The following is a 14,252-nucleotide window of genomic DNA, read 5'->3' on the forward strand; positions in this document are numbered from 1 at the left end:
GTGTCCAACTCTTTGCGACCCCATGAATCGCAGCACGCCAGGCCTTCCTGTCCATCTCCAACTCCCAGAGTTCACTCAAACTCAAGTCCATTGAGTCGGTGATGCCATCCAGCCATCTCATCCTCTGTTGTCCCCTTCTCCTCCTGCCCCCAATCCTTCCCATCATCAGGGTCTTTTCCAATGAGTCAACTCTTTGCATGAGGTAGCCAGAGTATTGGAGTTTCAGCTTCAACATCAGTCCTTCCAATGAACACCCAGGACTGATCTCCTTTAGAATGGAGTGGTTGGATCTCCTTGCAGTCCAAGGGTCTCTCAAGAGTCTTCTCCAGCATCACAGTTCAAAAGCATCAATTCTTCAGCACTCAGCTTCCTTCACAGTCCAACTCTCACATCCATACATGACCACTGGAAAAATCATAGCCTTGACTAGACGGACCTTGGCAAAGTCATGTCCCTGCATTTTAATATGCTGTCTAGGTTGGTCATAACTTTCCATCAAGTAAGTTTCTTTTAATTTCCTGGCTGCAGTCACCATCTGCAGTGATTTTGGAGCCCCAGAATATAGGTTCTTATTATTTGTGGTAGTTTTGTTCTATTAATACAGTGTTGCTGGGACCTCTGAATTAGTGGATACTGAACCATTGCTCATAAGGAAAATACAGAGTGAGGCTCCTATGAGCCTTTGGTCACAGCATTCCATCCACAGATCGCACGTAACCTTGTTTTATGTGAGCCTCTGTGTAAAAACACCTTGTTAATGTATATTATTAATGATTAGCATTGAGTTCACTCCCAGGAACATCATATCTCAAGCCTGAACTAGGATCCTGTAACATGTCTTCTGTCTGGAAGGCGCGTCAGAGGCTCCTTGAACTTATGAGCACTAGACAGCACTTCACACCGTGCTTGGGGGCAGTTTCAGCAGTGAAATCACCAGAAACAAGCAGCAAGGAAGGTGGAAAATGCGGCCCTAGGTAGACTGTGGCGGGGACACTTGTTTACAGTCTGAGAGCTGAGACAAGAGGGCAGAGCATCAGCCTTTCCACTTCAGGGAACTAATGCAACAGAAGACTCACATTTTTTTCTCTTAAAAAAAAAGTTTATTTAATCAGCCTTTGAAGGCACCTAGTTTGTGTATGAAACAAGGCAGTAAAATGGCAAATGTACAGGGTTCATGATGGGTGGAAACATGGAGAGGTGGGCAGAAGACTCCGATTTTTTATTAATCTGGATGTGTCTGTGAATGACCAGAAAATTGCCATGAGTACTGATTGGTGATAAGTGAATTTTAACAATAGGCAAGTTTGTAAATGTGGAGTTCTCAAATAAGGAGGATAGACTTACACACCCAGGACAGTGTCGATGACAGTCGGGTAACCTTAAGAGAAGCTGCAGGGTGTGTCTTGGGTATTCAGTGGAGGGACATCCCAGTAGGGCTGCTCCACATCCCCTTTTGTGGACCTGGAGGACTGGAATTTACGGTTCCTGAGCAGGGGAAGCCGGTAGGAGGGGCAGGTGAGCAGATGCTAAGAATTAGGGGCTCGGTTTTTAAGACATTACAATTCTAAAATACTATTATGTAATCCACATGATAGAGTTAGAAAAAGAACTTTGAGTCTAGGGGGGAGGGGTCTGGGTAGAGATACAAATTTGGGGATCATGTGTAAAAGTTAGATCTAGATGGATCAAAGACATAAGAGTTAAAACCATAAAACTGTAGAACAAAATGCAGGAGAAGATCTTAGTTATCTTGGGTTTTGCAAAGATTTCTTAAATATGACACAAAAAGTATGAGTGATAAAATATTGATAAATTGGACTTTATTAAAATTAGAACATTTTCCTCTTCCATAGGCACTATTATGAAAATGCAAGTTATTTTATGGGAGGAAATATTGGCAAAACATACACAACAATGAACCTCTATCTAGGATATATACAGAACCTTTATAACTCTAAGAGGAAGATAACCCAATTCTAAAAAGTTTCAGCCATTTCACCAAAGATACACAGATGGCAAAAATCACATTACTAAAAGATCCATATAGAGGTATAGAACTTAAAATTCATTTCCATGAAAAAAAGTGCATTCACATAAATACAGGGAGTATGTACCATGATGTTTATTTCAGCTCTATCTAAAATATTAAAAAGATGGACATAAGCCTAACAGCTCAAATCAGCTGATGTTTGCTTTAATACTTGCAGTAATACTAAAATCGATAGAACAGGGGCTACTTATATCAATGTGGATAAATGAAACAATGAGCAAAGAAAGGAAGTTGTAGCATAATAGATAAGCCATTATTTCGATATTAACACCATACTGAACATGTGAAAGCACTTCATGGGGGACTTCCCTGGTGGTCTAGTGGCTAAGACTCTCTGTGGTCCCAGTTTAGGGGGCCCAGGGTCGATCCCTGGATGGGGAATTAGACCTGCATGCCACAGCTAAGAGTCCACATGCTGCAACTGAGACCCAGTGCAACCAAATAAATAGACAAATAAAAAGAAAAAAAAATTTTTAAAACACTTCATGGGTACATTCCTATATAATAAAAGTGGAAAATCATGCTTGAGAATGATGATACTACCAATTTGTGTCCTCAAAAAAATGAAAACAAAATAATAAAGCTGGAAGTGGGGAAGAATCATCATGATTACCTTTGAAAGTTAGTAGCAGTTTACAGAAGGATTGAAGGGTAAACTTCTAAAAGTAATGGAAGGTGGATACAGATATTTGGAAAGTTCAGCATGCCTGTTAAAAGATGTTAATGTGTTCTTAATAAAAGTTAAGATGGTGCTTTTTGAGAAAGTATTTTTTTCTTACCATAAGAGTAAGAAAAAGATAATTTTTTAAAAAATTTTTTATTTTTTAAAAAATGAGTTTTTCTTTTTTTTTTTTTTACTTTTAAAAGCTTTATTTTTTAATACTTTAAAAAATATATACTTTTAAAAGCTCTTCTATACTTTAGGAGAGTATGCTATAAGTACATACTGCATGATTCTTTAAAAAATAACTAATATATTAAAAAATGTTTAATTTTTAAAATTTTGAGATAATTGAAAATTCCTAGGAAGTTGCAAAGAGTATATATCGAGTTATCTATATTGTTCATCCAGTTGCTTCCAATAGTGACGTCATACATTACCATAGAACAACATCAAAAGAAGGAAGTTAACCCTGGAACAATGTGGGTGTGTAATTCTGAGCTATTGTATCTGGTGTATAAATTCACATCACCATCACAATCAAGATTTTGAATAATCAGATCACCCCAAAGATCTCCATCCTGCTTGAACAGTCAAACACACGCCCCTGATCCACATCATCCTTAATCCCTAGAAACCATTAATTTGGCCTTTATCCCTACATTTTGTCATTTTGAGTGTTATATAAATGGAATTATACCGAGTGTGACCTTCAGTTTGCTATTTTCCATTTGGTATAACACCCCTGAGATCCATCCACGATGCTGTGTGTATCACTAGCTAATCCCCTTTTACTGTTGGGCAGTATTCTTAGGGTGGGTGGTGGTGGTGTTCAGTCGCTAAGTCATGTCCAACTCTTTGAGATCCCATGGACTACAGCACACCAGGCTTTCCTGTCCTTCACTATCTCCTGGAGTTTGTTCAATCTCATGTCCATTGAGTCAGTGATGCCATCCAACCATCTCATTCTCTGTTGCCCCCTTCTCCTCCTGCCCTCAGTCTTTCCCAGCATCAGTCTTTTCCAATGAGTCAGCTCTTCGCATCAGTGGCCAAAGTATTGGAGCTTCAGCTTCAGCATCAGTCCTTTCAATGAGTATTCAGGGTTGATTTCCAGTAGGATTTGCTGGTTTGATCTCTTTGCTGTCCAAGGGACTCTCAAGAGTCTTCTCTAGCACCACAATTCGAACACATCAGTTCTTTTGGTGCTCAGCCTTCTTTATAGTCCAACTACCACATTCTACTACCATAAGAGTAATAGTGTCTGCATTTTAGGAAGTTTTAAAAATAGAGACAGAACATAAATTACTACAATACAGCCTCTGGTATTTTGGCATATTATATACCATTCGAATTTATTCTCATACCTATTTTTGAGCATTTTTTAAAGTTTCAAAGCATGCTGCTTTTTTGTGGCCAAAATGAGGAAAATGAAGACACTGAAAAATAATCACCTCTACCCAAACACCCAAAGATTTAGGTTTTAGTCGCTATTCTATGGTAGACTAGATTTTTAAAATTTTAAATAATAGATACCAACTCGAGAGTATAAGCAAAAGAAGGATCATATGTTATTAATATAAGAATACAGAGGTATCTCTCTGTATTTCAAAACAGGAAATGCTGTTCACCATCAGAGGGCATGGAATAAACAGGATGCTGTTAGGCCCCAAGGGGGCTGCCACTCATGGTATGCGTGTCTCTCTTCACTGTGTGGCCCCTCATTTCTGTCTCTTAGCAGATGAGCTCTCTCGTTTTCCGGTGTACATGAGGGAAGATGGCCGCCTGGCAGCTACATTCGGTGGATCATTATCTGTTAACCTGAGTTTTAAGTGGGAGGCGGTGTGATGGCGCCCACTTCTGTTAGGTGTCCACCACTGGTACAGCCAATAGGAGTTGGGTGGAGGTACACACACGGTGACTGGGGTCTTCCCCTGTGGGGTGTAGAAAGGGCAGAGGGTGCCCAGAGGATGGTGGTAAGTATGGGCCGGCAAACACCTAAGACAGTATTTACCATTCTAGTTTATGGCTTGTAAATAGAGTGGACGTATTAAAAACCTACTTATATTAAGCATCAGCAGTTTTCCATGTTATTCTTGGAAGCATGGTCTTCATAGCTCGCCTTCTGCATAGTATTTTGTGTGAATATAATGTGCTCCATGTCCCCAAACCTTCAGCGATAAGAACAATGATAATTTCTGTATTTTTTATGACTAAATTTTCCAAGTCTTTTAAAACAAAGATGTTTTAAGCCAAACTTGTTGGTCCTCCTCTTTGATTTCTTCTGAAACCACTGAGCTTAGGTAGCAGTTGGGGTATACCAATTCTGCTCTCCCCTAGTGAGTCTGAGGCACGTTTATCCAGCACATGCCGAGCCTCTGCTGTGGTACTTACTGGCGACCCGAAAGTGAGCAGAGTCTGTCTCCACGCTCTTGGACCTTGTGTTCTGGTGGGAGGAGACAGACAAAGCAAAAAACACGTTCAGTGTCGGGCAGTGATGTGCGGAAAAATAAAACAGGCCAAAGGGAATAGAGGGTGAGTCAGTGGGGCTGTTGTTTTGGGAAGCAGGGAGGGAAGGGAAGGTCGCGCTGAAGTGACCTTGAGCAGAGAGCCAGACCAAGGACGGGAGGGAGCCCTGGTGAGGGATTCAAGCAGAAGAGCAGTGAAAGCAGAGGACAGGCCAGTGTGAAAGCTCAGGGTAGGCGGGCACTTGGCATATTTGAGGAAGAGAGCTGCCTGGGTGCCTAGAAGGTGCTCATCAGGGAGAGTGGTACCTCCAGACAGTAGCTAGAGGCTCAGCCCTGCTGGCCAGTGTGGAGGGTTTTGAGCAGAAAAGGCGATGTGAGCATGTACTTAGGATGTGAGACCCTCAACTTGCTAATCACTTGCCTCTTCAGCCTTCATCAAAGCGTCCATCCATTCCTCTTCCATTGCTCTGTTGCCCCTTTCTCATCCACTTGAAGCACTGACTGTGTGTTCTCTGTACTCACTCATTGCCTCATCTCTACCTTCCTTCACCAGTGTAGCACTTTTAATGTTTGTTCGTTTAAGGTTTTATTAGCTGGTAATCTTTCCCCGTACTATTCTTTGTTGAGGATTTTCCTTGACAGTCTTTCCTCAATTGTTTTTCCAAATGGCTGTAATTTTCTTAGGTTCTTAGTAAAAATGCCATTGGCCCCTAATTGAGATTGCATTCTTTGTAAATTAATTTGAGGCGTGTTGACATTTGTATTTGGTTTTCCCATTAAGGGCCAAGTCTGTATCATGCGAAAATTTAAAAACAGGATCATTCCTGTTTTTTACTTTATTTTGTTGTGGTTGATAAAAGGTGGTGCAATTCTGAAATAGCTGGTTATGGTGCCCAACCAGGAAAGAAAGCTATTTCATTCAGTCCAAAAAACATTTTATTAAATTTTCATGATGTGCTAGGTACTGTGGACACTGAATCCGGAAATGAGGGCTCTGTATGGGACTTCAACTGGTTGGCATGAGTTCAGAATTTATTTTTGGTGTTAGGACAGAATTCTGTGAAAGAAATCACATTGTCTTTCTCTCTACCTAAAGGAATAGTTTCTCAAAAGTGTGCTGTAGATGGAATAAAAATAACAAGTTGCTAGAGCTTTTCAGAAGACATCCTTGTATGTGCTGGCTAGAAAACCTAAAGTGATTATCAGTTGCTCAGTTAACATTTTAAAAAGTTTTTTCCCAAGAAAGTAATCTGTGGCCAGTCTAAGTTTTATCCATCAGCAGTCTGATAAATCTACCTCAAAAATAAATCTCAAACCCAGGTACTTTTCTCCATACCTACTGATGTCTCCATTTTGCTGCTAACTCTCTAGTTCAAGCCACCAGTATCTCTTTTTAAAAATCAATCTTTATTGTAGTATGGTTGATCTGTAATGTTTTAGTTTCTGCTGTACAACAAAGTGAATCAGGTATACATACCCATATATCAACTCATTTTTAGATTCTTGTCTCATATAGGTCATTACAGAGTATTGAGTAGAGTTCCCTGTGCTCTACAGTAGATTATTAGTTATCTATCTCTAGCAGTGTGAGTATGTCAATCCCAGTCCCCCAATTTACCCACCCTGAGCACCAAAGAATTGATGCTTTTGAACTGTGGTGTTGGAGAAGACTCTTGAGAGTCCCTTGGACTGCAAGGAGATCCAGCCAGTCCATTCTGAAGGAGATCAGCCCTGGGTGTTCATTGGAAGGACTGATGCTAAAGCTGAAACTCCAGTGCTTTGGCCACCTCATGCCAAGAGTTGACTCATTGGAAAAGACTCTAATGCTGGAAGGGATTGGGTGCAGGAGGAGAAGGGGACGACAGAGGATGAGATGGCTGGATGGCATCACTGACTCGATGGACGTGAGTTTGAGTGAACTCCAGGAGATGGTGATGGACAGGACTGCGATTCATGGGGTCGCAGAGAGTTGGACACAACTGAGCAACTGAACTGAACTGGTGACCATAAATTTGTTTTCTATACCTGTGACTATTTCTGTTTTATAAGTTCATTTGTACCATTTTTTAAAAAATTTCACATATAAACAACGTCATATGATTTTTGTCTTTCTTTGACTTACTTCACTCAGTATGACAATTTCTGGGACCATCCATGTCACTGCAAATGGCATTATTTCATTCTTTATTTGTGGCTGAGTAGTATTCCATTGTATATATGTACCACATCTTTATCCATTCCTCTATGGATGGACATTTAGGTTGCTTCCATGTCCTGGCTGTCGTAACTAGGGCTACAGTGGACACTGGGGTGCGTGTATCTTTTTTGAGTTATGGGTTTTATCCAGATACATGCCCAGGAGTGGGATTGCTGGATCATATGGTAGGTCTGTTTTTAGTTTTTTAAGGAATCTCCATATTGTTCTCCATAGTGATTGCACAAACATGTATTCTCACCAACAGTGTAGGATGGTTCCTTTTTCTCTACACCCTCTCCAGCATTTATTATTTGTAGATTTTTGATGATGATGGCCATTCTGACCAGTGTGAGATGATATCTTATTATAGTTTTCATTTTCATTTCTCTGATTTCGAATATCTTTTCATGTGCCTCTTGGCCTATGAGAAATGTCTATTTAGATCTTCCACCCATTTTTAAGTTTTTTTTTATGTTGCGCTGCATGAGCTCTTTGTATGTGACTAGTATCTTTCACCTGGACCTTTGCTTTGTAACTTGTATCCTTGCTTTTCTCTTGCCCACATTTACAAGCTTTTCCCACACAGGCACTGTAGTGATCTTTTTTTTTTTTTTTTTTCACTTTTTATTACAGAAATTATCAGAGCTTAAAAAAGAGTATAATTGATGTAAAAATTATCCTCTCTCAGGCATTATCAATAATCCACTCACCAGATGTCATATTATTTTGTCTATAAATACTTAAATTCTTTTTTATAAGATATGGTCTTCTTTAAAAAAAATAACGTGATAGTTGCACAACTCTGTGAATATACTAAAAACCATTGAATTGTACACTCTAAATGAGTAAATTATATGGTGTGTGAATTCTCTCAATAGAGCTATTAAATAGCCACAATGGCACTATCCTGTTAATAATTTTATAATTTCTCAAAAATCATCAAATAGCTAAAGTCCACATTTCCCCAGATATTCTTGAAAAGGTCTTTTAACACACTTTGACAGAGTTTGAAACATAAGTCAGATCATGTTATTCTTTTAGCTAAAACCTTTCTGTGGCTTTCCATCATATTTAGGCTAAAACCCAGACTCCTTGTACTGGTTCACAAAGATGTGACCTACCAGCAAGCCCTCGCAGGATGTGACTTCTCACTCCCTCTGCCTCTCTCTTGCCCACCTAACTGTTCCTACCAGCAAGCCCTCACAGGATGTGACTTCTCGCTCCCTCTGCCTCTCTCTTGCTCACCTAACTGTTCCTACCAGCAAGCCCTCGCAGGATGTGACTTCTCACTCCCTCTGCCTCTCTCTTGCCCACCTAACTGTTCCTACCAGGAAGCCCTCGCAGGATGTACTTCTTGCAGGATGTACTTCTCGCGCCCTCTGCCTCTCTCTTGCCCACCTAACTGTTCCGAACAACGGGCCCTCGCAGGATGTGACTTCTCACGCCCTCTGCCTCTCTCTCGCCCACCTAGCTGTTCCTACCTCAGGGCCTTTGCATCAGTTGTTGCTTCTGCTTGCAGGGCCTCTCCCCTGGTTTCTCATGAGGCTGGACGCCTTTAGTTTAAACATCCTCCCTCAGAAGGACTTTCCCCATCACTCTTCTAGTCTCCAATCTGAAGTGGCATCTCAGTCATTCTTTTTCAGAACATTCACTTAAAAATGTTGGCATAGCGTGGGTGGTGGTGGTTTAGTTGCTGAGTTGTCTGACTCTTTGCAACCCAATGAACTGCAGCATGCCAGGCTCCTCTAACCTTTACTATCTTCTGGAGTTTGCTCAAACTCATGTTCATTGAGTCAGTGATGCCATCCAACCATCTCACCCTCTGTGGCCTCCTCCTCCTCCTGCCCTCAGTCTTTCCCAGTATCAGTCTTTCCAATGAGTTGGCTCTTTGCATCAGGTGGCCAAAGTATTGGAGCTTCAGCATCAGTCCTTCCAATGAATAGTGAGGATTGATTTCCTTTAGGATTGATTGGTTTGATCTCCTTGCTGTCCAAGGGACTCTCAAGAGTCTTCTCCAGCACCAGAGTTCAAAAGCATCAGCTCTTCAGCCCTTAGCCTTCTTTATGGTCCAGCTCTCACAGCCATACTTGACACCTGGAAAAACCATAGCTTTGAGTTTACAGACCTTTGTCAGCAAAATGATGTCTCTGCTTTTTAGTATGTTGTCTGGGTTTGTCATAGCTTGGGTTATTATTTGCTGTATCCCATTTTATTGTCTGTCTTTCCCTTTTTCTATATTACTCCCCCCCCCCCAATTTTTTTTCTGTCTTGTTCACTACTGAATCCCAAGTGCCTGAAATATTGTCATATAATAGACTCATTAGACAATTTTACTGGAGAAGGCGATGGCACCCCACTTCAGTACTCTTGCCTGGAAAATCCCACGGATGGAGGAGCCTGGTGGGCTGTAGTCCATGGGGTCGGGAAGAGTCAGACACGACTGAGCGACTTCCCTTTCACTTTTCACTTTCATGCATTGGAGAAGGAAATGGCAACCCACTCCAGTGTTCTTGCCTGGAGAATCCCAGGGACGGGGGAGCCTGGTGGGCTGCCGTCTATGGGGTCACAAAGAGTCGGACACGACTGAAATGACTTAGCAGCAGCAGACGATTTTACAAAAAATTGTCCTACACATACCAGGTGATTGGTATTTAGAAAAAGTTTATTTGATAGAATGTGTCACTTCCTGTGTAGATAGAGTTCCAGTCTGATAGGTTATTTCTTCAAAGACCTGGGTTTTTTTTTTTTTTTTTGTAAATATCTTTTGTTTCTCTGGGCTTCCCTTGTGGCTCAGATGGTAAAGGATTTGCCTGCAATGCAGGAGACCCAGGTTCAGTCCCTGGTTGGGGATGATCCTCTGGAGACAGGAATAGCTACCCACTACAGTATTCTTGCCTGGAGAATTCCGTGGACAGAGCAGCCAGGTGAGTTACAGTCCGTGGGGTCGGAAAGAGTCGGACTCCACTGAGCGACTAACACTTTCACTTTTGTTTCTCTAGGAATTGGAAACTCTTGAGGGTACGAGGTGATTGTTTTGCATCCTTCACATAGGACTCTGCTCACTTCAGAACTCATTAAATAATTTACACACAAGTTCTGTTGTTGTCGCTTGGTAAAACACAGAGTGCTTGTGTGTGTGAGCTTGAGAAAGTTCCCATGGCACCTTGATGGTTTCATTCTCTGTGACCCTTTTTCCTTTTGTCCTCAGTTATGGACCGTCACAGACTTAGTCTGTGAGTTGTCTCTGCCACCTGTTCTCCAGCGAGATAGCTTAAGAGCAGCTGTGATGAGCTAAATAATGCTCCCCCAGTGATGTGGTTAGTTGAGCATCTGGAGATAGAGAATCCTGAATTCTCCAGGTCGGCCCAGTGTAATCACGAGGGTCCTTCCTTTTGGGGAGGAGGCAGGAGGATCAGAATATTGAGAGAGAAAAAAATGTAAACAGAGGTTGGAATGATGCACTTTGAAGATGGAGGGAGGGACCACAAATCAAGGGATGTAGGCGACCTCTGGAAAAGGCAAAGAAAGAGATGCTCCCCAAGAGTCTCCAGAGGATGGCAGCCCCACCAGCGCCCTGGTTATTGGACCAGTGAAACTGAGTGTGGATTCATGACCTCCCCAGCTACATGGGAATCATTTGTATTGTTTTAACCCACAACATGCGTGCTAAGTCGCTTCGGTCTTGTCTGACTCTGTGCAACCCTACGGACTGTAGCCCGCCAGGCTCCTCTGTCCATGGGATTCTCCAGGCAAGAATGTTGGAGTGGGTTGCTGTGCCCTCCTCCAGGGGATCTTCCCACCCAGGAATCGAACCCATGTCTCTTACGTCTCCTGCATTGCAGGGGTAATTAATTACAACAGCAATAGGAAACTGACGGATTGACTTTTGGCAAGAAAGCCTGAATGATCACAGAACTTATCCAGAGTGTTCAGAATTTAGTTTGATTTGCTGGCTTAATAGTTACTGAAAAAGAGGCTGTAAAGAATTGAGATGGCAACTTCAGGTAGGTGATTTGGGTCGTAGTTGATGGAATAGGAAAGATTATTATGTGCTGTCATAGCAGCATCAGTTTTATAGTAGAATTAAGCTCTTGATGGCTTTCTTTCTTGTATTTTACACAGATCAGAAGCCTCTTGATCTTGCCCAGGGTGCTGAAATGAAACATGTTCTTGTTGGTAATAAGGTATGTGGTAATGGATTGCATTTGTATATGTAGAAAAAAAGTTGGGGTTCTTGAAACACATAGATGCGCTTTTAACAAAAACGTGTTTTTTTAAATAGATCGTACACAAAGCTTTGAAGCGATATGAGGGTCCTCTCTGGAAGGTAGGTTGGAATGCGTTTTTAATTATAATACCTGGAAAAAAGATTTCTTAGGTGATCCCTTGTTAAAATTTGTTGGCGTTATTTTCTGAAGTATGTGATTTAGTAATTATTTGATCTTATGATGTAAACCATTATTATACTGCTGGACTTCATTAGGCATCTGGTGATTGTAGCAATTTACCGTCTCTTGTGTTGGTCTGACACTGTTAGGTGGCCAGGTTTGTACAGAGCAGAGTGGAGGGATGTTTTTTCTTAAGCATAGGATTACACTATCATTTTTGTTATGAACATTGGTCTGTAGAAGACTCAGGAGGAATTTAATATTTAAATTGTCAGAGAACACACATGTAAAATCTTTCCGGTTATAAACACTTCTTTGCGTTTTAGAGTTCAGTTATTTTCTAGAATTAACTATTTTGGAGCACGTCATTTCTTCTGCATTTGAAAACGCTCCTTCTATATATTTATGTACATGTCTGTCTGTAGTGTATAAAATTTAGGATAATTTTCCTTTTTTAGAAGCTCTTTCAGAACTTTGAGGAAATTGTCTTTGAAGCCCACAACTGACATATTTCCCTATAAATATCCTAGCATAGTATTGTCAGAACTATAAACCGTGTTCATTGTTGATCTTACCAATACGGCATTGCTTCTGTTCCTGTCACTCGGTAGGGTATGTTTTCATTTCTGCATTCAGTTTCTAGGTAACGTTTGATCATTTTTGAGTGTGCAGTGGTACTGTCAAGATGAAAGGCTCAGATAGAACTATCATAACTTAATTACTTTTTATCAGTCAAGCATTTGAATCTAGATGTATCAGCTTGGAAAAATCTTTGTTGTTTTTCCCTTAGAGTTCCAGGTTTTTTGGCTGGAGGTTATTCTGGGTAGTGTTAGAACATGGAGTCCTCTCATGGTATAGGAAACAGTGAGTATTATGATCTTTAATACTTGTTGAGTTTCAGCATCTACATTTTGAATGATTAAAACTTTTCACTGATCTCTTTTCCTTTTGCCTTGATAATTTATATTTATTTTGAAGGCCCGATGCAGTCCATAATACTTATCGCCAGGGATGCAAGCACCTAACTCAAGCAGTCTGCACGGTAGGATGACACACGCATCTTTTGCTTAAACTGTGAACTCAGTCCTGCGAGTGATTGCGCTCAGTCATTGGAATAAGCCGCTTTGTAAAATCTTGGGGTGGAAAGCATGTGTGCAGTTTGGCCCTCCCTATTTGTGACTTAATTCCAGAAAGTTCCAAAAAGCAAAACTTGAATTTGCCATGTACCAGCAACTATTTACATAGCGTTTGCATTGTAATAGGTATTATAAATACTCTGGAGATGATTTAAAGCAAGCCAGAGTTGTGTGCAGATACTATGCCATTTTATATAAGGGCCTTGCGCTTCCGTAGATTTTGGTATTCTACTCGTATGTCTGTCGCCCACAGATACCGAGGGATGACTGCATATGTTTTTACTTGAGAACAAGTAAAGTTGTGGAATTCCATTTAAAAACTATAATCAACTTTTAAAAAAAGTCTGTGTATTGTGGGATAAGAGAAGCATGATCCAAAAACATTTATACAGAATGTTTACCATTTTGTATGTGTATGTATATATGTGTATGTGTATATATTAACACATGTGTGTGCACGTAGATATCTATATATGTGCATGTACGTGTGTGTGTCTTTGAACATGGGTACATCTGGATAATGAAAATTTTTCTGGTGGTAAAATTTAAAGCCTGTATCAAAATCAGGATGTTTAGGTTCTCCATAATCCCATCTGGCTGTTTTAACTTTTACCAGCCAGGAGAAAAGAGTTTTTCCTCCATGGAGGTTAGTCTAAGACTGGAGCCTGGACACACTTGTTAGCTTGCTGCTTCAGTTTCTTTAGGGTTGTCGGCATGCCACAGCGGTGCACCCTTTTTTTAAAGCACAGGACTCAGGACTTCCCAGGTGGTCCAGAGGTCCAGAGGCTAAGACTCCGCAGTTCCAGTACTTCACTGCGCAGGGTGTGGGTTCGATCCCTGGTCGGGTAACTAAGATCCCACATACTGCACAGCCAAAAGTTAACTGATAGCACCATTTAAAAACAAAAACAAAGAAAAACAACAAAAACCCCAGCACCCACCTTTCTGTGTGAACACTCCTGGGGAGCAGCAGCACCACCCTGGAGAAGTCACAGGCCTGGTCACCTGCGCCTGCAGTCTGGCCTCCTTACACACCTGGCCCCTTAGTGTCCTCACACCTCTTTCTCCCTTGCATCGGACCAGAGGGCCAGGGAGGTGCTGTCTACTCTCAGCCATCTAAACTTCTCTTTTGTTGGTGCCTCCCAGCCATTCTCATCTGTTCCAGCTTTTGATTCATTTATTGAACTCAGGTTTTTCCTCAGTTGGGTTCTTTCTCTTTCTTTTTTTGGTCATTGTTCTTTCTCATTCTTGTCTACCTTAAAAAATGACAGAAGTTGTTCCCCTGATCCTTTTAAAATTTCCTGATCTTTAATTTCTTTAGAATTGCTTAGATCCTGCTATGTTACACTTCACCT

General features: G+C 41.1%; 1 protein-coding gene across 5 annotated transcripts in view; it reads left to right on the plus strand.

Annotated features, from left to right (window-relative positions):
• OSBPL1A (oxysterol binding protein like 1A) overlaps nucleotides 1-14,252 on the plus strand; it is a 230,388-nt gene that overhangs the window by 50,221 nt on the left and 165,915 nt on the right. For all 5 annotated transcript variants that reach the window (XM_010818787.4, XM_024984539.2, XM_010818786.4 and 2 more), the window contains 4 exons: nucleotides 11,496-11,557; nucleotides 11,656-11,700; nucleotides 12,552-12,625; nucleotides 12,740-12,803. In XM_010818787.4, coding sequence (XP_010817089.1) covers nucleotides 11,496-11,557; nucleotides 11,656-11,700; nucleotides 12,552-12,625; nucleotides 12,740-12,803 — 245 coding nt within the window. The remainder of the gene's footprint in view (nucleotides 1-11,495; nucleotides 11,558-11,655; nucleotides 11,701-12,551; nucleotides 12,626-12,739; nucleotides 12,804-14,252) is intronic.

Source organism: Bos taurus, chromosome 24, assembly GCF_002263795.3.
Source record: "Bos taurus isolate L1 Dominette 01449 registration number 42190680 breed Hereford chromosome 24, ARS-UCD2.0, whole genome shotgun sequence".
Lineage (NCBI taxonomy): Eukaryota > Metazoa > Chordata > Mammalia > Artiodactyla > Bovidae > Bos > Bos taurus.